At 53.4% G+C, this 23009-nt stretch overlaps 1 protein-coding gene across 1 annotated transcript in view; it reads right to left on the bottom strand.

Annotated features, from left to right (window-relative positions):
- Nucleotides 1-3656: 3656 nt before the first annotated feature.
- FIGNL2 (fidgetin like 2) overlaps nt 3657-23009 on the bottom strand; it is a gene marked incomplete at its 3' end in the record, with an annotated part of 32014 nt that continues 12661 nt past the window's right edge. The window contains exon 2 of the mRNA XM_080705658.1: nt 3657-5546. Coding sequence (XP_080561784.1) covers nt 3657-5546 — 1890 coding nt within the window. The remainder of the gene's footprint in view (nt 5547-23009) is intronic.

Below are 23009 nucleotides of genomic sequence, written 5' to 3'. Positions count from 1 at the left end.
CACACACACACACACACACACACACACACACACAGGAATGCCATGAGGATTATGAGCATAGCTCAGTGGAATAGTTGCCTGGGATATTTGAGGCCCTGGATTCAATCCCCAGAACACACACACACACACACACACACACACACACACTCTCTCTCTCTCTCTCTCTCTCTCTCTCTCTCTCTCTCATATATGTGTGTGTGTGTGTGTGTGTGTGTGTGTGTGTGTGTATCCCCTCTAACACTCTTATCTAGTTGTTTATTCTTTTAACTGAATTTTGGGCTTTTCCCACCTGGACCGTGAGCTCTTGGCTGTGCTTGGCCATATCTTCGTCCTCTGTGCCACCTGCAATGTCTACACACAGTAGGTGCTCCATAAGCTGGGGGAGGGGAGTGTCTAGATCTCTGTGGGCCAAGAGGGTTGGGAGTCACTGCGCTCTAGGCGAGTCCCGTGGGCCCTCCCACGCGGGCATTCTCACCTGTCTCTCACAGGCAGCTGTCCACTGTGCAGGGTCTCCTGGGCATTGCCTCCTCCAAGCCTGTGGTCAATCCTGGCCAGAGAGCCTGTGCATGTGACTCCCATGAGATTCCTGCATTTTTACAATTTTGCTTAGAGCACTTACAGACCTCAGGAAGTTGTGGTCTAGACCAAAAGGAAAAGAAAAAACAAACATCTGGGGACTGAAAGATGGGGGGAGATGGACAAAGGGTCTCATACAACTTCATACACTGGAACTCAGCTGTCTCCACACCCTGGCCTCTCTCAGGAACAGGGTGAGGACGAGCCTGGGGCTGCTGCTCAGGCTTTGCATCCCCCTCCACCCTCGATTTCCTCCGTGCTTTCGTTTGTTCATTAATTCTTTCGTTCATCAAACTTGTGAGCCCTTCGTTGTGCCGCATCATGTGGGTCCCGGGCTACAATCAGCCCTAGTCCCAAGTCAGAGAGCTGAGAACTGCAGGAAGGCCCCCTAGCCAGGGGCTTTTTACCATACAGCCTCAGGGCCAGACCTAGCAGGCACCCTGTGCACAGTGAGTAACCAAGTCCCACAAATAACTTGTTGCTGAGGTGCAGAAATACCTCGAGCCACAGCCAGGGCACTGGCAGACAGAGTGCCCACAGGTTCTCAAGAGGCCAGCCTCCCACATCCCACTGCCCCCAAGAAATCCTCGTGGAACCACATGTCATCACTTTAATACTGTGTAATACTTTCTTTTAAAATACAGTCTCTTCTGAGGTAGACAGACCAAAACTGCAGAGCATCGTCAGACAGGAGATAAATACGTCCATGTACAACACACAGCAAAATGAGGTAGAAATGGTTACAGCTGGAGGAGAGGACCCCAACCCCAACCTGGGTAGAGGAAGCAGAGGGCCAGCTGGCCCCCCACCGCCCCCCCGGATTCTTTGGTATGCCCCCAACATTGCCTGGGCTGGACCTGCCCTCCCTTCCTGCCCCATGCCCATGAGGTAGGTGTGAGTAGATTGGGGGCCGTCTCCTTGTGCAAAGCTTCCCGCGCCTGGAGGACAGGAAGGGCCCAGCAGAGACTCAGTGGGGACGCTGGGTCTTGGTCATGGCGCTCCTGCCCACCCCAGGACTGCCTGCCTTTGAAGGGAAGGTTGGGATCCCAACCCCACTTCCCTACTACCCTCCACCCACCCATCCCCATACACAACACACCTGAGAGAACCCCCTCACTCCATGCTACCTCCCGGGTCTTTCAAAGCAAAACCCTGCAGCCACTGCTTCTGAGGCACCAAGCCCTGCAACCTGCTGGCTGGCTGTCCTCAAGGAGAGGGGGGTGAGAAAGAGTCCAGGGGGGGTGAGAGAGACGGAGCAGCTCCCCAGTTAGCATTCCTAGGCCAGCACCTGCCCTAAGCACCGGGACCCCTGCAATGCCCCCATGTGCACCGATGCCGGGAGAGCCAGATGCAGACTGTAGGAGCTGCAGGGGCAGGCAGGCGATGGCAGAGGAGTTGGGATGGGAGAGAGAAAGGTGGTGGAGGGTGTCCCCCTTTTGGACCAAAGATCGAGCTATGAAATGGGCTTGGCCGGGGGCACCCTGGAGCTCCATCAGGGAAAATTGGTGTAAAGGAGAGGAATATGGTTCTCAGAAGGATTCCAAGCCTGCTGGGAAATTTTCAGGGGAGTGCTAAAACTACCCCCCCACGTCGGGGAAAAACACCCTTCCCCTCCGGGCTCTGAAACATCAAACCTAGGACACAAGCCACTTCCCTGCAGAAATTCCTCTAGTGGGGGATACCCACCACTCCTCAGAACTCAGCAGAGAAGGCGGCTGAGGCTAGCAGTCGATTTTGTGCCCAAGCCGACTTGCAGCCCGCAGGTGGCCTTTCCTCCCGAAGGAATCCTCTCACCTTAGGTTACTGAGGACTTGTGCCAAGGCAGGCTGGGTGAGATGACCTCTCTGGGGAAAGTCTCCCTGGGTCACCTTCCCATTTGGGCTTTCTTCCTGGGTCAGGAAATGGGCAAGGGCACCCCAGCCAACTCCCGATAATTCTTCACAAAACACCTGAGGCTGAGGGGTGGGGCCCAAAGGGGAGGGCCTCAAGAATGGAGCAAGACCCACCCACTCAAGTCCCACACCCCTCCCCCACACCCCTGCCCACACCTGGGACCTGAGGAGGAAGCCCTTAGAAATACATTCTGCTGCTATCCCAGGAACAGCTGGGGCTGGAGCAGCTCTGGTCTTCCTCTGCCCTCCCAGTCTTTCCGACTCTTCTGGGAGAGTCTGCTCCTCGGGAGTGGGAGGGGGGGGGGGACGCGGGGAAGAGCAGCCAAAGTCTAACATTCTTTCTGAGGTCAGTTTCTTCCTGAGTTGTCAAAATAAAAAGAAAAACAGCAAATTCTACACATCTTACAAAAATAAGGGACCTAAAATATTAAGCAAGCTACATTTCTGGGACTTCCCCTCAAAAACAAACCAAAAAAAAAATACCCTTCTTTGGGTCTTCTTCTCTTGTCCACCCCCCCCCCATACCCAAGGTTTCAGCTGGGTAAAGGGATAAGGAGGCTCCCTACTCCCAAGGGTCTTCCTTAGCCTCTGGGCCTCCAGATCTCCTGCGAAAGGTCACTGCAGTGTGAATGAGAAGGGCAGCCGGCAGGGAGGGGCGTCGGAGCACAGGAACCGAGAGGCACAGGGACGCTGGAGCGCAGGGGACAGAGACTGAAGCCGAGTGATAGATGGAGAGGTGGGACGGAAGGCAGAAACAGAAGAGAAAGGGGACAGCATGAGGGGAGTGCCAGCGACAAAGCCATGGAGAAAATAAGCGAATGCACAGAAGGCGGGCGGGGGGGGGGGTCGCCATTCAGAGAGCGAGGAGACAAAAGAATCGTGGCGAAAGGCAGGAGTTCCTTAGGCCCGAGGTGCCAACCCATGCCGGATCTGCCCCGTCCGCGGGCGGAGATGGCAAGCATCCGGTCCACAATAAATAGGAAAAAACCTGAGTACACGGCGCATATGGCATCGACCTGCCTGGCAGAAGCATTTTCCTTCCCATGAAAAAATCCACCGGCAGAGCCCTCCCGTCCCCCACCCCACATTCACTACTCGGGCTCCCTCCCAGCCCGGTTTGGCCACGTTCCCTCCCAGCGGAGGCGGCGAGGAGGGAGGGGCGGCTGCCGTGGCCTCCCCTGCGCGCCATCAGTGTCCGGAGCCGTACATTTTGTCCCACTCCACGAACGAGTCCAGCTCCTTGGGGGAGGCCCTGGGGCCCACCTTGGCCAGCGCCGCTTCCAAGTCCTTGTAGGAGAGGGGGCGCTGCAGCCCCGGGAGGCCCGCCCCGGCCGCTGCCTGTTGGCACAGCTGCCCCAGCTCCCCCCCGGAAAAGCCCTGGGTGCCCTGCACGAGCGCCGCCAGCTCCCGCTCGCTCAGCGCGCAGCCCTGCTGGGCCAGCGCCCGCTGCAGGATCTGCCCGCGGGCCGCGCCGTCGGGCAGCGCCACGTAGAAGCGCAGCGCGAAGCGCCGGCGCGTCGCCTCGTCCAGGGCCGCGGGCCGCGAGGTGGTGCCCACGACCAGCACGCCGTCCGCCCGCGCGCCGCCGCCGTCCAGGCAGGCCTGCAGCGCGGCCGCCGCGCCGTCCTCGCGGGCGGGGGGCAGCGCGTCCAGCTCGCTGAGCAGCAGCACGGCGGGGGCGCGGCCGCGCGCGGCGGCGAAGGCGGCCCGCAGCAGGCGCGCGCCCTCGGGGCCCGGGGCGGCCAGGCCGGGCCCGCGCAGGCGCAGCAGCGTGGCGCCCAGCTGCGTGGCCAGGCAGCGGCCCAGCAGCGCCTTGCCCGCGCCGCGCGGCCCGAACAGCAGCAGCGTCCGCGGGGGGCGCGGGCCGCCGCCGGGGTAGGCGGGCGGCCGCAGCCAGGGCCACAGCAGCTCCTCCTCCAGCGCCGCCTTGAGCGCGGCCTGGCCCGCCACGTCCGCCCAGTGCACCGGCGGCCCGCGGTCCACCATCTTGCTGGCCACCAGCTCCAGCGCCCCCGCGTCCACGGCCGCGGGCGGCTCGGGCGGGCCCGCGCAGGCGCCGCGCTCCGGGAGCTTGTCGAAGGGCTCGCCGGGCGGGCCGAAGCCCGCGGCGCCCGGGGCCTTGAGCGCGCCGCCGCCGCCGCCGTACTTGCCCGCCGCGCCCTCCGCGGCGCCCGGCGCCTTGGCCCGGAAGCCGTGGCCGCGGCAGTCGCCGCCGTCGGCGGGGTAGGGGGCGCCGTCGGCCGCGGGGCCCTTGGGCTCGTAGGCGAGCTTGCGGCAGCGGCCGTCGCCCTCGTCGGCCGCCTTGCGCTTCAGCGCCGCGCCGGGCTCGGCGGGCGGGAAGCCGTAGGCGGCGGGCGCGGGCAGGGGCGCGGGCGCCGCCAGCCCCGAGGGCAGGTAGGGGGCGGGCGGCGCGGCGGGCGGCGGCGGGAGGGCGCCGTAGCCGGGCTGCGCCGCGTAGCCGCCCGCGGGGTAGTTGTAGAGCGGCGCCGCGGGCCCGTAGCCCGGCGGGGGCGGGGGCTGCAGCAGCGCGGCGGGGGGCGGCGGGGGCAGCGCGGCGCCGGGCTGCGCGCAGTAGCCGGGCGCCAGGTACCCGCCGCCGTAGCCCGCCGCGTACTCGGGCGCCGCCGACGGGCCCCCGCAGGCGTTGCCGGCGTAGAGGGGCTCGGGCAGGTTGCCGGCTAGCGCCGGGGAGCCCCCGAGGCCGCCGGCGCCGCCCCCGCCGCTGGCCTTGGCCCCCGCGAGGCCGTCGTGGAGCGACGCCAGGGGGTAGGGCGACTCGGGCCAGGGCTCCGGGTCCCCCTTGGCCCCGTTGAGGAAGGCGGCGTCCCCGTAGCCGCCCAGGGCGGGGCGCTCGTAAGGCGAGTCCAGGACGCCCGAGTACTTCTCCGCGTAGCGCTTGAGGAGGTTGGAGGCCGTGAGCGCGGAGATGTCATCGTGTGCCCAGGCATAGTGGCAGCGCTGGCGACCCCCCGGGGGCAGCTCCAACTTGTGGGCCGGCGACGGGGTGGTGGAGGAGACGTCCAGGTGCTGCTCCGGCCACTGGTTGAGGGGCTGGGCGTGTTCTGGTGTCCAGTGCATCTTCGACAGAGCTGCAGACAAGTGGGAGAGGAGCGGCAGGTGAGGGCTTGGAGGACCTATCCCTCGTCCGCCTAGACTGTGGCTTGGGACGGGCTGGTCTCCCAGTACCCACGACCTACCCTCCCACTGTCTGGGCATTCTCCCTCCAGGCACCAAATACTGCCCCCCCCCACCCGGCCCAGGATTAAAGTCATCTGAGAACACATTCCCCAAAAGCCCAGAAGAATCTAGGAACAAGGCTAGCCCTAGTTTATCCCTGTAGGCCGGGGTTGCTGTTTTTTGTTTGTTTGGTGGTGGTACTGGGGATGGAACCCAGGGGCCTTCTACCTCCAGGCTACACTCCCAGACCTATTTTATATTTTATTTGGAAACAGGGGCTCTTAAGCCAGCTGAGGCTGGCTTTGAACCTGCGCGATCCTCCTGTCTCAGCCTCCCAAGAGCGGGGATTACAAGCGTGCGCCACCACGCCCGCCAGGGTTGCTGTTTTATACTGGTCACGCCAGCCCTCCCTCCTGGAGAACATGCATCCTTACTTTCAGACCTGAGTGAAGGGTCAGGCAGTGAGAGGTCAAACCCAGACGAGGCTCATTCAGTAACAGGTGCTTCCTGCTCACCTACTATGCACTGCAGAGGCACTAGTGCCAGGTAAACATGAGTGAATCCCACAGGGCTCCTGGTTCGTGGCCCAGCGGTTTGATATTCCTAAAAACTCTGCTCTCCTTGGAGTTCCTGAGATCCCAAGGCCACCTTTGGGCCTGCAGTCACAGATGCCGGTGGACGGGGGCAGTGGTCCCCACAGCGTTCACTTGCTCGCCTTTGATTTATTTTGTCCTCCACCCGCTGAAGTCAAAGCACTAGGTCCTGGACCTAATGGCTGTGAGTCCAGCACGGGTTCTGCCACCTACCTCACTCCCAAAATGTGCCTCACAACACAGAAATAGTACTTAGAATACATAGATCGAAGCCAATCTCAGCTACTTAAGCCCTCTGCAATTTAGAGAAAGCAAAAAACAGGGCTGGGGGTGTAGCTCAGAGGTCGAATGACCCTGGGTTCCATCCCCAGTACCACAAGAAAAAGAGAAAGCCAGGACTATTAGCTCACACACCCGTTCCCTTCCTCCGGGCACTTCACTGCTTCCCTCTGGAAATTTTTCATTACAAATCTACAGTGTCAATGGTGTGAATCGTCCTTCCTGAGAAATAGGGCTTTTGAGTAGTGCACAACCCACAGAGCTACACACTGTGAACCTATAGAAAACACCAAGAAATGCTGGGTCACCAGATCCTTCAGTTTAGGGAAAGTGATAGAAGAGGCTGAAAACAGCCCAGTCTCTTCTCAGGCTCTGCACATTCAGCCCAACAAGGAGCACAGACACCACCTCCACCTCTTCATTCTCACTGCTTCCCTTGGCTGCAAGCTGGCAGGTGACAGTCTTTGAAAATAAAATGATGTACTGTCATGCCCACTGTCCTAAGGAAGGCATGGGCCATACATACTGAAGTCTTAAAGGGAAGGAAAACAAGTTCTGGAGGTCACTTTGCTCCCAATGTGAGGGGTGACACTGGCCACCAAAGACAGAAGGCACAGCAGGCTGACAGCTGAGTGCACGCCTGGCAGAAGACGATGTGCAGCTTCCCAGCTCTTACTGAGAGGGGTCTCCAGAGATCAGAGGTGTTATCTGGGGCCAAAGGGGCATCTTCCTGAAACATCAAAAATCCCAAGTAGAGCCTGTGAGGTGCCACCCTGTAATCCCAGCTACTTGGGAGGCTGAGGCAGGAGGATAGCAAGTTCAAGGCCATCCTTGGCAACTTAGTAACACCCTGTCTGAAGATAAAAAGAGCTGGGGTGTATCTTAGTGGTAGAGCACCCCTGAATTCCATCCCCAGCAAAATAAAATCACAAGTGGTTGTGGTTGCAGAGTTAAATGAGATAACATCAAACATACAAATGCAAGTATTACTTTTTTTTGTAGTACTGGGGATGGAACCCAGGGATATTCTACCTCCAAGCTACACCCCTCTTCCTACTTTTTCTTATTTTTGAAACAGGGTTTCACTGAGTTGTAAAGGACCTCACTGAGGCTGTCCGTGAACTGCGATCCTCCTGTCTCAGCCTCCCAAATGCTGGGAATACAAGTGTGTGCCACCACTCTTAGCTCACATTTTTTACTATATCAAACTGAAACCTGTTTCTTGGTTTGGGGTTTGTTTGTGTTTTTGTGTTTTTGTTTTTTTCTTTCATTTGCTGTTTGTTGCCTGCACTTTGGCTCCTTAATTATAAATATGGAGAAAGAAAATTTGCTTTTGATGATAGCATTTACCTTGAGCATACTAAACTGAGCAAACTGGGAAAAGACTGACTCTCTCCTGGAAGATGTAGTAAAGAAAGCCCTCCAGCCTCCAGCTGGGCTCATCCCTGTACACCCCCACCTACCCCACCAGGCCCTCGGTTCCTTGTTCTGGCCTGTGGCCAGGCTCCCTCTCCAGCACCTGCCCTAGCCTCCAGCACCCTGGCCACCACTGAGAATTTCTCTACATTAGAAACGGGAGCCCACCTCCAACCCTCCACACCCGCCCTCCCAGCTCTGCACCCTCTCTCCTTCAGGCTCAGCTCCTCCCTAGAGTGGACCTTGTTCCTGACACTTATCTACACCACTGGGTCACTACCCTTAATCTCCTCAGATTCTTCTACTCTAGGTCATTTTCTTCCCAGTTTATCCCAGAAAAACAAAGCACAACCATCAGTCCTTTGTTTTCACCTTCGCCTACATCTGTACCCACCTTGCAGGCCAAAAGACCTGGGGGTCCACCCACCAAAGCCCACCCTGGCACATGCTGCGACCTTGCCTGCCAGCTGACTGCTCTTCCTATCCCCATGCTGTCCTTCTCGTGGCGAGTATAATTCTTTCCCATCTTCATCATGACCTTTCTTCTTTTACTGGGCATTGAAACCAGGGGCATTCTCCTCTGAGCTACACACCCCATCCCTTTTCATTATTTATTTATTGTGGTGCTGGGGATAGAACTATGGGGCATTTTACCTCTGAGCTACACCTCCAGCCCTATTTTTATTTTATTTGGAAACGGGGTCTCAATAAGTTGCAAAATGTCTCACTAAGTTCCTGAGGCTAGCTGCGAACCTGCAATCCTCCAGTGTCAACCTCCCAAGTACTGGGGTTACAAGTATGAACAAAGGTCTGGTCAGAACTCAGCTACCTGAGGACCAGGCCCACCCAAAGAGAGGGAGGGAGGCAAGGCTTGCTGCTTACCAGAGGCAGGCCGAGAGTGCTGGCTCACGTGAACTGAGTACATGCCAGCACACAGGAGTGAAGACAACGGTAGGCCTGTGTGCACATGTCTCTGCATGAGCCTGGCATGTGCTTACATGCACACAGGTACACTCAAGCGCAATCTCAAATTTGACCAAACAGCCCAAATAAGACAGTCCCTTTCCCTGTCTGTGGCGGCCCTGCCTCCTCTCCTCCCAGCCTGGTGTGAAGGGTACTGTTTCCCTGCCCCTGCCCCACCTGGCCCTTTGGAGTCAGCCCTCTTGCTTCTGCTACTGTGCCTCCTGCAGGCCCCCCCAGGAGAGGGACTCTCGGCCTCCCAAGCTCAAAGACCCCCTAGATCAGCTGAGCTGGAGGTAGAAAGGCCCCAAGACCTTGGGGAAAGTGTGGGCTTTGAATTAGGGGATCCCAGTTTGAATCCAAGCCAACATACTATGTAACCCTGGGCAAGCTGCCTGACCTCATAGAACCACAATCTCTCCCTCTGTTAAGGGAAATAATATATTAATTATAACAACCATATATCATTCATTATACATTAATAAATTATTTAATATATTATAACTATATAATATGTGACTTGATATATTTTATTATATATTAATTGTATTAACAAATTATTATACTTAATATATAATTAATTATTCCCTCTGTTAAAGGGAATAGTATATATTAATTATATATATACATATATGCCAGACTGTGAGGATTTAAGAAGACAGTGTATGGTAAGTACACACAGTCTGACGTAGGGTACAGAGTAGTACTAACCAAGAGCCCCACCTTGCTGAGTGACTGATCAAGTCGCCTCTCTTGGGGTTGGAAGAACCTGGTGAACGCTCGCTGAGGAAGGTTCCTTCTGTCTCTGATGTGACAAACATAGGAGACAGAACCAGCTCCTGTTCTACACGTTACCTATCTTATTAGTCCTGAGATAGATGCTAGTATCATCCTCACTCTACAGATGAAGAGGCTGAGGTACAGAAATACTAATGCATCTTCAAGGTCACACCACTGTTGCAAAACAGAGACAGGAGGCAAAGCCTAGGGCTTCACCCTTACTTGTCTGCCCTGCCCTCTGTCTGTCCAGCCCTTTGCTCCTCAGCCAGAGAAGAGCCCGGCAGGAGCACGGCAGCACTGGCTCGGGCCTGTGAAAGCACCTGTCTGCTATAACATGGCTATGTGCCAAGTGCTATATATTTATCCTATAAATTTGACCAAACAGCCCAGGTAAGACAGTTTCTTTCCCTGGGAACTGGCTCCTGGGCATATATTTCCTTACTTGGGTTTTGTGGCTTCCCCCGTTGGTCGTTTGGACTCTGAAGAAAACACCCTCTCTTTCTACAACTCAAATTGAGGAGGCCTGCTTGGCTCCACTCAGAGTTCAATCTTTTAAATGTACAGGCAACTGATAAATACTTACAGAAAGTATTGCTGGGTATAAGAGTAAGATAGTTCCTAACCTTTCCTCCCATTTTTAGGAAGTCTTCCAGGATTGCTGAGCAAAGTGACACAGCCTTCACAAGCTGCCAAAACCTTCCTGCACTGATTCCCCCCAAGCCCAGGGTCCTGTGGGTGCCCCTCCCATCCCTGTAGACCATGGCTCCCCAGACATCAGGCCCAAAGCAGGTCATAGCTGCTCCACCCGTCCCCTACCCTGGAATGCTGGGACAGCAGACACCAAACCTCTCTAAGCTTCCCTTTCTTCATCTGCCGGTTGGGACAGTTAGTTCAGATAGGTAGATCTCAAACTTTTCTTTTTCACTAGAATCCAGATGGATTTCTAAAAAATTAAATCACAATTATAAGCCAGCCAGTGGCACATGCTTATAATCCCCAGTACCTGGGAGGCTAAGACAGGAGGATCATAGGTTCACGGCCAGTCTCCGCTACTTAGTGAGGCCCTGTTTCAAAATAAAGAATAAAAAAATAGGGCTGGGGATGTAGCTCAGAGGTAGAATCTCCCTGAGTTCAATCCCCAGTACTGCAAAAAAAAAAAAAAATTATAAATTTTATACATGGTGGGGTGGAAAGGGACCCCAACCATGGGCGTCAACACCTCCTTCCAAGTCCCCAAGACCCCTTCCAGGTCTTGCAGAAGTTCTATGATTCTAGATTCAGCTGCCCACATGAAGGAAGGGGACTGGGCTGAACGGCATGGGGGCAGGGTAGAGACAGGGCAGCTGGATGGCGGCTCCATGCGTGTGGAGAAGGGGCCTGAAGCTCTTCTGGGCCAGCCTCCATTATCTCAGCCCAGGACAAAGAGGCTGAGTGGAGAATCCCATTGTGGGGCCTCCGTATGGAGATCTCATTAATCTATTCACAGAGGCTCCCACAGGCCTTTTGTTGCCGGCTTTTTTGTCTACTTCTTACAACTGGTGCCCTGGGGGGTCTCCAGCCCCTGGCAGAGCTTGAACAGGGCTGGGCCCCTCCTCTGGGTCCTGCCTTTCATGCCAGCCCCCAGATGCTGCAAGTGGAGGGGAGCGGGAAAGTGGCTGGAGGACTGGTCACCTGCCACAGCCCTTGCACCCGCTACACAGGAACCTCTTCCCTGGTCCTGGGCCAGGAGGCAGCCCCAGCATAGCCAGACCCTCAGAACCTGACTGAAGGAATGCTCTGGGACCTGGCACGAGGCCTAGCGTAGGGGGGCTCAGCGCCTGTCCAGGGGTGAGCAGAGAATGCCAGAGAGACAGCTGCTAAGCTGCAGCTGGAGTGCTACGGCCCATTTTCAGCAGGTGTGCTGTCCTCCAGCACTTCAGGACCTTCTGGGTGCCCGCCATTGTGTGCCAGCTGCTAGAGGCACAGAGTGGGAAAGCTGTGGCTCATGCCCATGGACCTGAGCAGCAACAGTAAGAGGAGTTAGATGTGGTCCATGAGAAAGGAAGAAAGGAGGGAGGGAGGGGTGGAGAAAGGAAGGAAGGGCTTTGAAGGATGGAAGGGGATGGCAAGATGCAGGCCAAAGGATACAAAATTTATGTTAGATATAAGGAATTAAGTTTAACAAGTACACTGTGGTGGTTAATAATGTATACTTGAAAACTGCTGAGAATAGTTTGTTTTGTTTTGTTTTGTTTTGTTTTGTTTTGGCAGTACTGGGGATGGAACCCAAGAGCGTTCCACCCCCAGCCCTATTTTTTATTCTTTATTTTGAAACAGGGTCTGAGTTGCAAAGGGTCTCACTAAATAGTAGCTGAGGCTGTCCAGGAACTATCATTCTCCTGTCTCAGCCTCCCAAATGCTGGGATTACAAGCATGCGCCACCATGCCAGGCTTTGAGAGTAGATTTTAAATGTTCTCACTACAATAAATGGTGAGTAAAGTAATGCACATGTTAACTAGTTTGACTTAACCATGCAGCATCGTGTACATATATCAAAGCATGTTGTATACCATAAATATATACAATTTTTAGTTGTCAATTTAAAAAGCAGTTTTCAAATAAAATGTATTATATTACCCTTGAAGTCTAGACAACAGTTGGTTTTTAGTGCTAAGCAGGAATTACAGTAATATAATTGATAGGCTATGTTTGTTAAAGTTCATACAGCTAGGAAAAAAAAAGTTGTGCATTTCAGAGACAGTTGAGGCGACGTGGGGCCTTGGAACCAGGGCAGGGCCTGAAATGAGTGTGGAAGAGGGGAACAGAATGCTGGGGTATGGACAGACCCAGCCACCATGGAGGCTTCAGTGGAAAAAGAAGGCACAGGTGAGCAGGGAGCACTGGTCCCTGCCAGGTCTGTCTTTTACTCCCCGCTCAGGTAGACAATTGCACAGAGAGGAGCTGTGGGAGACCCAAGGTCACACTGGGCTCTCCGGAGGTACAGCTGGACCCAAAGGGGCTCCCCTCCCTCCAGGCCATCTTCATCTTTGCTCAGCTGCACAGGCTATGGCGAGTGAGGTACGCTTGCCAACTGAGGAACAGACCCCCAAGGGGCATGAGATGTGACGCTCCTTCCTGTCATGGCTGGAGAAGCGGTGTAGAGCATGGAGCTGCAGAGGGGCTGAGGAAGGGCAGGAAGAGGCCGGGGGCTGTAGGAGCGGGAAGGAAGGGGCAGGACGGCGGTCTCTGTTGGAGTGATTCTCTGCATGTCTCTGGGCAGGATGCTTGTTCAGTTTAGTGTCTGAGAACATCACAGGACTTTCTGATGCTTTGTTGAGGGGGACCAGCTCAAAGAAGCAATGTAAGCCAGTTATCCCCCCATAAAGGCCCACGGGAAGCCCTGCCTTCCTGGAGGGTGGGGCCTTCTAGCTTCTTTGGCTTCCCTCCTGTCCTTCCCTTATTCAGGCCTGCAGACAGGCATCTACTGTTGCAGTTCTAGCCACCAGCTCTGCCCTCCCTCTGCCAACTAAGTCTTTCTTGTCCTTCAAGTCCTGCTTCCTTCATGCCTCCTCCCCGGCTGCTTGAGCTCTCATTGCCTACTTTGCCTCCTGGGGAAGCTGGAGAAAGGCCCTCCTGGCAGCGAGAAGGAAGGAAGGATAGACTGTGTTTCTCTTGTGTCCTGATCCCCTCCCCTCTCAATACTTAAAGACATTGTTCCCTGGAATTTCCCTAGCCCTGCAGGGTCAATTTCTCCCTCTACTGGGTCCCCATCAGCCCACAAGTATGTTGTTATTTCTCCCACTTTTCAGGGAAATAGAGTCTGAAATAATTTCTTGAGGGCCTCACCAAGTAGCGGAGGCTGTTGGCAAATCTGTGATCCTCCTGTCTCAGCCTCCCAAGTACTGGGATTACAAGTGTGCGCCACCACTCCTGGCTATCCTCTGCTTGCCTTTTTTTTTTTTTTTTTTTTTTTTTACCTTACCTCCTCTTGTTAAAAAAAAAAGTTCTCTTGGCCAGGCGTGGTGGCCCACGCACGCTTGTAATCCCTGCGCTCGGGAGGCAGAGACAGGAGGATCGCGCTGGTTCGGAGCCAAACGCACTGGCTTAAGAGACCCTGTTTCCAAATTAAAAAATATAAAATAGGTCTGGGAGTATAGCCTGGCAGTAGAAGGGCTTCCAGGAACCCCAGTACCACCAAAAAAAAAAAAGTTCTCTGTACTATTCTTTTTCCATTTCCTTTTTTTTTTTTTTAATTGGAACTAGGGTTTGAACTCGGAGGCCTTCTACCTCTAAGCCACACTTCCAGCCTGATTTTATTTCTTATTTTCAAACAGGGTCTCACTAGATTGTAGGAAGCCTCACTAAGTTGCTGAGGCTATCTTCAAACCTACAATCTACAATCCTCTTGTCTCAGCCTCCCAAGTACTGGGATTATAGCAGGTACATCACCATGCCCAGCTTATATTTTTTTTCCTTTGCATGCATTTTTGCAGCATTTAACCCAGAGGCACTCTACCACTGAACTACCCCATGACATTTTAATTTTTTATTTTGAAACAGGGTCTTAGCCGGGTGTGGTGGCACACGCTTGTAATCCTAGCATTTGGGAGGCTGAGACAGGAGGATCACGGTTCAAGCACAGCCTCGGCTACTTAGTGAGGCCCTCTGCAACTCAGTGAGACCCTGTTTCAAAATAAACAATAAAAAATCTGGCTGTGGTTTAGCTTGGAGGTAGAATGCCCCCCCATGCCCCCCCCTCCGTACCACAAAAAAGAAAAATAAAGAAACAGGGCCTTGCTAAATTTTCTAGGCTGGCCCTGAATCCCTCAACCTACAATCCTCCTACCTTAGCTTCCCAAGTGCTTGGATTATAGGCATGTACCATCACAGTTGTGCAGGAGAGAGAGAGAGAGAGAGAGAGAGAGAGAGAGAGAGAGGAGAGAGGAGAGAGGAGAGAGGAGAGAGGAGAGAGGAGAGAGGAGAGAGGAGAGAGGAGAGAGGAGAGAGGAGAGAGGGAGAAGAGAGAGAGAGAGAGAGAGAGAGAGAGAGAGAGAGAGGAGAGAGAGAGGGGGAGAGAGAGAGAGAGAGAGAGAGGGAGGAGAGAGAGAGGGGGAGAGAGAGAGAGAGAGAAGAGAGAGAGAGAGAGAGAGAGAAGAGAGAGAGAGAGAGAGAGAGAGAGAGAGAGAGAAGCCCAGCTTCTATTTCCTCTTGAATCCTTTCCAACCAGGGGTTCACACTTAGAACTCCACCCACCTTCACCCATAATAGTCCTCACTGCTCTGAATCATGGCAACTCAACCAGCCATTATCACCAAAACCGTAAGCTCCCCTTACCACCATCTCCTCCTCCTCCTCCTCCTCCTCCTCCTCCTCCTCCTCCTCCTCCTCCTCCTCCTCCGCCTATTTGGCTTCCCTCCTGCCCTTCCCTCCACTCCAGCTGCAAGGCAGGGCTGGCCCTGTGCTCTCCCTTTCATCTCCATAGCTACTTGGATGGCCACACTCAATCTCGTAGCTCTGACCATCACCATTACACATTTTGGCATTTCCTAGACATGGTTCGGTAGCTAGATATCTCCCCTATGCTTTGTCTAGGCCTATGCAACTTTTTTTTCTTGACACCTCCACTTCAATATTTATTTTTTATTTATTTATATATTTATTTATTTTGTGGTACTGGGGATGGAACCCAGGGGTATTCAACCTCTGAGCTACACCCCCTGCCCTGTTTTTTATTCTTTATTTTGAAACAGGGTCTCACTGAGTTGCAAAGGGCCTCACTAAGTAGCCGAGGCTGTCCGCGAACCACAATCCTCCAGTCTCGGCCTCCCGAATGCTGGGATTACAAGCCTGCGCCACCACGCCCGGCTTTCCTCCACTCCAATATTTAATTGAAATCATTAACATGTCTAAGCCAGGCCTGTGGGTACAATCCTGTAATCATAGTACTTGGGAGGCTGAGACAGAAAGATAACAGGTTGAGGACAACCTTAGCAACTTAGTGAGACTCTCAGGAAACTAGTGAGACCCTGTTTCAAAACAAAAAATAAAAAGAGCAGGGATGTAGCTTGTAGATAGAATGCCCCTGGGTTCAATCCCCAGCATCAAACAAAAAAAAGTCAAACTGGCTTCCTACCCCACCTGCAACCTACCCCTCCTCAGTCTTCATCGCAAGAAATGGGGTCATCCTCAACTCTTTCACACTTCAGACCAACAAACCCAATTGTACTGGCTTCAAAAATGTATGCAAAATGAGACCTCTTGCCACCCCTCTCTCCTGGGTGATAGATAGCAGGGGTCCCCAATCTCTCCTTCCCGTTTCCACATTGCCTCCTACTTTCACCCACAGTAGCCAGGGGGACCCTTGAAAACATGTCTGGTCATGTGATTCTTCTACCCAAAGGTGTCAGTGGCTCCCTCTGCACTCAGATTAAAAGCCAAATCCTCGCTATGGCCAAATAGGTCCTGATGCTCTGCTTCCTGGTACTGCTGGTCCTCACCTGCCATCCTTCCCCGGGGCTCCCCACTTCCCTTTCAGCCACACTGCCCTCCCGCATCTCTGCCACACCAGGCTCCCCCCAGCCCCAGGGTCTGCCCTGCTGCATTCGGTGCTCACTTATCTCGGTCGCCTCAGACACTGTTCCCCTAAGCCTGATGCTCTCTGTAGCACTCATCCTAATCAGATCTCTGTGTTGCTTTCTTCTCAGAAAGCTCCATGAGAAGAGGGACTTTGCTCACTATTATATCCCAAAGCACATAGAACAGTGCCTGGCACACAGTAAGTTCTTAATAGACTGTAGGATGCATGGGTGGGTGGATGAGCAAGAAACTTGAAATTGCCTCTGTGTCCAAATAGAAAGAAAACTCAAAGTGACTCAAGTAAGCCCACATGAGATGGGGATAGCTTGAGAGCAGAAGCCAGGGAATTAGCTCAGGAATGGACAGGGAGGGGTGCCCCGAAGGAGAGTTTGTGTCTGCCAAACATCAGAGCGAACTGTTCAGCCCTGACCTGCCTGGAGCCCAAAGGCACCATCCCAGCTCCCCAGGACCCCACCTGGCCTCCTCTTTATTATCTCCCTCCTCCTGCCCCAGGCCTCCGTGGAGAGGACAAAAGGGGCGATGGAATTCCCATCAAAGGCTGTGGACACATGGTAAAGAGATCAGGGCCCTTGGGATCCTGCTTCCTGGAGGCAGCGAGGCCTCCCCGCCAGCCCGGCTCCTCTCTGGGGTGGGGGGTGCTGGGGGGGTGCTGGCCTCCCCTCCTCGTATGTCAAATGCCAAACAGCAGGAGGTCAGCCTGAGCGAAGCCGGCCAGGGGCCCCCATCTGGGCTGTGTGTGTGCACACATGAGGGGGGGGAGGGGACAGTGCAGAAGTCCCCGCCCGGTCCGCGGTCAGGGCCACAGCCAGGCTGTGACCATCTGTTGTGGTCCTAAGAGGCCCGGCTGGGCCCAGCACCCTTAAAGAATAAGCCTTCCCTTTCCCTCAGCCCTCTAGTGTTTGCAAACAACTTTGATAGCATTTGATGCCTCTCTGCCAGATAGCATTATTGTCCCCATTTTACAGAGGAGGAAATGGAGACTCAAGAGAGGTGAAAGGATCCGTCTGTATCAGCTGGTAGGAGGGAAATGGAATCCAACCCATCCATCAGCCCATCCAGCCTTAGCCATGCGTCCTCATTCAGGCACCACATAAGCAGATCTCCAGGGCTAGGTGCTCAGGCACAGCCAGCCACCCACCTATCCCAGCCCTGCTCCATCCGTGCCCCTTTCAGGAAGCCTTCTTGGACTAACAGCTCCAAGGATATTCCTAAAATGCCTCTAAGTCTAGAGGCAGACGGCCACTTCTTTCCTACTGTGGGCTGTTTGCGGCCCAAGGCTTCTTAAGGGCAGCTCATCCCCCAAGGAACAGACAATCCCCGAGCTGCAGATGAACCACACAGCATTTCCACTGGGCACAGACCCAACAGACTGAGTATGGTGGCAAGGGCCCTACTCAAGGCCACCTGGCCAAGAAAGGGTTTCACTTAATCTCTGAACACAGTCTCTAATCCTGTGCTGTCTAAATGGCAGCCCCCGGTCACTAGTGGCCATTTACATTTAAATTCATGAAAATTTAATAAAGTTCAGTTTCCCCAGTAGCAGTAGTGCATTCCAAGTGCTCAACAGTCACGTGCAGTTGTGGCAACACTGGACATTTTCATCACTACAGAAGTTTTTACTGGACAGTACTGCTCTGATCCCAAGCAGGGCTCCTGTAGCCAGGGCTTCCCGACACCTGACCTACCACAGCTGTAGCTTTATCTGGACCTGCAATGGAGTCTGTTTCCTGGGCCCTTAGGCTCCCCAGGAAGTTTTAGAGCTGCACTGACTTCAGCTTCCCCAAGATCCAAGGCAGAGAGGGTGGCTTGCTGGGCCAGCCTTCCTACCAGTCCAGCCTGTCTGGCCTGCCTGGGGAGAGGAGGGGCAGGCGGGCGAGCAGGGAGGAAGGTAGGACAGGGCAGTTTGTCATCTGGCCCTCCCGCCGGAGCTTCCCTCCCCCATCGGCTGCTCGGCACCCTCCCCCACCCGTGTACCATCCTCATCCTCATCCAATCCCAAGGACAGATGGGGGCTGGCAGAGAGAGAAATGTGACCACAGTGAAGCCCACTCAAGTGGTAACAGTCAGGGGGCCACAGCTGTGTCCCCAAGGCCTGGACAGTCCTTCATGTCCTGCCTTCATGTCTGACCAGGCCTGGACTAAGGCAATCTCAGGAACGGGGGAGAGAATTTTGAGGAATTTCAGGGTGCAGTTTAGAAATCTGCCGGGTGTGGTGGCACATGCCAATCTCGGTACTTGGGAGACTGAGATGGGGGATCGCAGGTTCAAGGGCAGCCTCAGAGTAGTGAGACTCAGAAACCTAGTGAGACCCTGTCTTAAACTAAAAAAAAATAATAATAATAGGGCAGGAGGTGTGGCTCAGAGGTAGAACTCCCCTGGGTTGTTCAATCCCCAGTACCAAAAAGAAAAAAAAGAAAATCTGTAGGTTCTGAGTAATTTCAGCAGATGCCACCCCAGTTAAACTGTAGTCACTGTGTGCTCACTTACCATCCCTCCGTCCAACACACTGAGTGAGCCCCACCATGTCAAGATGTAAGACACACAGGTAGACTCGCTAACCAGCTCGGCCAGGTAGGGACATGGCTTGTTCTGAGCTTAATCCTTGTTGCAGGCTAGATGAAGGGCCTTTGTCTCTGCCCAGTGGTCTGAGCAGGGTGGACACCCCCTAAGCCCCTCCCTCAAACGCATGCAAACACACACATATACACTCCCAGCTGCTGCCGCAAACCCCCTCCCATGGTCTCTCTGGCCAATCACAGCACTGAAGAGTAAGTCCCACTGTCCAGCGGCCCCCAGGGAGTGTATTAGCACATTTGAACCGCTCAACCTGCAACTGACAAAGCCTGGGGCCTTGGGAGGAACCGCGGCAGGAGAGGTGGGGCCAGGGCAGAGCTGTTCTTCCTCCTGCCTCCCAGGGGAAGCTCAGGACTAGATTAAGCATTCTGGGGCACAGAGGAATTTGGGGGCCCCAGCTCCAGCAGTGAATAAGCGATCCATAAAATCCCAATTTACACACTCACTGATCAAACAGCCTATCTACTACCCCAGGAGGTGGGGGTTAGCTCCTGGACCTCCCCCACTCTCGCAGAAGGTCCTGGGGAGATGGATGCAGGACACGGGCATTTTATGCAGACTCAGTTCTACCCAAAAAACTCAGGGACCTGCCTGTACCCCCTGAGATCTGACTTCCCTTGGCGGGGTAGGGGGGAGAGCTTGAGCCTGGCAGCGGCCTTCATCCCCCACCCTGTGAATCACAGCTTTTTTTTTTTCTCTCTTATGCTGCAGCAGCCAGGACTGACTTCAACCTCATCAAAGCTGCAAATCACTTTTCCATCCCTGAAGGCCTGCGCTCCTCCCCACCCCCTTCTCCCAAACAGCCCACCCTATTCTCCCAGGACCTTCTTTCTGGTGCTGTGCCAGAGGGATGCTCTAATCCTGAGCATCACCCTGGCCTCCCACCACCCCATCTCACCCCGAGGAGGCTGTGCAATGTCCAGAAACATGGGGTGGCAGGAGATAGGTCCTCTAGCCTCAGCCTGTCTCCCTCTGGAAGCCAAGTAGGGGGAACCAGCCTAATTATTACTACTGTCCTTCCCCTGAAAGAAACACAAATTCATCTACATCCTGCCTAAGTTTTTTGTTTTTGTTTTCGGTACTGGGGATTGAATCCAGGGACATTGAATCCAGGCACTGGGGATTGAATCTACAAGCTACACTCCCAGCACTGTTTTATTCTTTATTTTTAACAGGGTCTCACAAAGTTGCATAGGGCCTCACTAGGTAGTGGAGGCTGGCTATGAACCTGTGATTCTCCTGTCTCAGCCTCCCAAGTACTGGGATTACAAGCGTGAGCCACCCTGCCCGGCTCTGCCTAAGTTTTGAGCAACAGAAAACCATTCTAGTTAACAAACATTCCTTTTTTTTTTTTAATTCCTTTTTGTTTTTCTAGTACTGGATATTAACCCCAAGGCCTCACACTTACTAGGGAAGCATTCTACCTCTCAGCTATACCCCAGCCTTTTTTTTATTTAGAGACAGGGTCTTGCTAAATTTCCCAAGCTGTCCTCAAACTTGCGATCCTCCTGCCTCAACCTGAGTAGCTGGGATTGCAGGTGTGAACCACTGTGCCCAGCCAAGGTGTGTGTGTGTGTGTGTGTGTGTGTGTGTGTACGTATATGTGTGCACACGCAGATTGAACATGTGGGCATTCTACCTCTGAGCAACACCCCAGCCCTATTTTATTATTTTTTAAACAAGATCTCACTAGGTTGCTAAGAGTCCTGCTACATTGTTGAGGCTGGCTTCAAACCTGTTATCCTCCTGTCTCAGACTCCCAAATTCTGGGGTTACAGATATGTGTCACCACACAGGGCTTAAGCATTCTCTCTTAAACCAAGCAGTACTCAAGGTTGGGGGTGGTGTTAGCCAACCTGATTTGCTGTCTGCTGGAGATGGGCCCCTGGAGCAGCCAGACCCCACCAGGCCAGGTAAAGTGAGTGTGGGGGCTGGGGATCGTTCCAGTGCAGTGCAGGTCACCAGCCACACCCCTCTCACTGCCCCTGAGCAGTGAGAAGGGCAGAAAGGATCTAAGTAACCCTCTCCCTGTGCTTCCCAGAGGGCCTGAAGGGCAGGCCATGGGTACTGGGCTGGGTCCTGTTGTCCATTATGGCAGGGGTTATCATGTGAGCCCACTTCTTTCCCTCCTCACACCTTCACAGGCTGGCCTGAGGGCGGTGAGGAGGGTAGCACTAGTGTGCATGGTGGCGCACACTTGTGATCCCACTTGGGAGGCTGAGACAGGACGATCGCAGGTTTGCCACCCACCTCAGCTACTTAGTGAGGCCCTCACAACTCTGTGAGACCCTGTTTTAAAATAAATAAAGCCGGGCGTGGTGGCGCACGCTTGTAATCCCAGCATTCGGGAGGCTGAGACCGGAGGATCACAGTTCGCAGACAACCTCAGTTACTTACTGAGGCCCTCTGCAACTTAGTGAGGCCCTGTTTCAAAATAAAGAATAAAAAATAGGGCAAGGGGGTGTAGCTTGGAGGTCAAATGTTCCCGGGTTCCATCCCCAGACCCGCAAAAATTAAAATGAAATAAATAATAAAAAATAGGATTAGGAGTATAGTTCAGAAGTAGAATCCCTAGTACAAAAAAAAAAAAAAAAAAAAGACTAGCTGGAGGGGTCTGGGCCTAGGACGGGACAGAAAGACAAGGCCTGTGGGGCAGGCAGACTCCAACTGGGCACCTTAGGAGCTGGCTAGGTGCTTTAGCCTAGGAAAATCGAGGAGGTAGGGTGCTCTCCTTCATTAAAAGAAAGAAGCTGGCCCAAAGGGGAATCCAAAGGAAAAGCACAATTTTCACAATTTTCAAGAGTGCCACCCTGCAAAAGTCCCCCGTCCTGTCCGAGGGGCTGACCACCACTGAGTCTGAGTCACAAATCACAGCTCCCCAGGACATGCCAGCCTCACCCCTGGACTCTGACTTGTGTCCTGGAACATCTCTCATCAGCTTCTCCTCTACCAATACAGGGAGGAGCCCCAGGGCCCTGCCATGCCTCCTCTCCCCCTCTGTCACTCAGAAACTGCCCCAGGCAGTCACATGCCCCTACTTCAGGTCTCCTTGCCAGCCCACAATGCCCAAAGCCAGCTGCATCCTGAGCCCTGTTTTTTGTTTGTTTGTTTTGTTTTTTTGTTTTTTTTTTTTTTGCAGTCCTCAAGAATCTTAGGGAATTTAGGAATTTGGATGTGAATCTGTTCATAGAGACCTCAAACATCTCAGGAAACATCTCTGTCTTCTCCTCCAGAGTCCATCTGTCTATCTAAGCTGAAACCCAGAACCTCTGGTGTCTCTGCAGCCTCAGATTCAACCAAATACAGCTGGAAAATACTCAAGGAAGGTTAGGATGTGGCTCCATGGTAGAGTGCTTGCCTAGCATGCAGTGGGCTCTGGGTTTGATCCTCAGTACCACTAAAGAAAGCAGGGGTTGGGGGTGGGGGGTGTTCAAGAAAAAAATTGTATCTGTGCTAAATATGCACAGACCATTTTCTTGTCATAATTCCCTAAACAATACATCATAACAACTATGTGCAGAGTATTTACATTGTATTAGGCATTATAAAAATATAGAGAGATAAGCCAGGCATGATGGCACATGCTTGTATCCCAGCGCTTGGGAGGCTGAGACAAGAGGATCGCACAGGTTCGAAGCCAGCCTCAGCTACTTAGTGAGGCTCTCAGCAACTTAGTGAGACCCTGTTTCCAAATAAAGTATAAAAATAGGTCTGGGAGTATAGCCCAGAGGTAGAAAAGCCCCTGGATTCCACCCCCAGTACCACAAAGAGAGAGAGAGAGAAAGAGAAAGAGAGAGAGAAAAGAGAGAGAGAGATTTTAAAGTATACAGGAGGATTGCATGGTTTCTATGCAAATACTACTCTGCCTTTTATTTATTGTTTGTTTGTTTATTAATGTGTGGTGCTAGGGATTGAACACAGGGGTATTTTACCTCTGAGCTATACCCCCAGAATATTTTTATTTTTATTTTGAAACAGGGTCTCACTAGGTTGATGAGAATTTCACTACTAGCTGAAGCTGTCCTTGAACCTGAGATCCTCCTATCTCACCTTCCCAAATACTGAGATTACAGACATGTACCACCATGCCCAGCTACCCAATTTTATATAAAGGACTTGAGCAACCTTGGATATTAGTATCCACAGAAGTCCTGAACCAATCCTCTGAATATACCAAAGGACAAA

This window comes from Muscardinus avellanarius, assembly GCF_963383645.1.
Source record: "Muscardinus avellanarius genome assembly, chromosome: 11".
Classification (NCBI taxonomy): Eukaryota; Metazoa; Chordata; class Mammalia; order Rodentia; family Gliridae; genus Muscardinus; species Muscardinus avellanarius.
The sequence above is the reverse complement of the archived record's forward strand: the minus strand, read 5'-3'. Positions and strand labels throughout refer to the sequence as shown.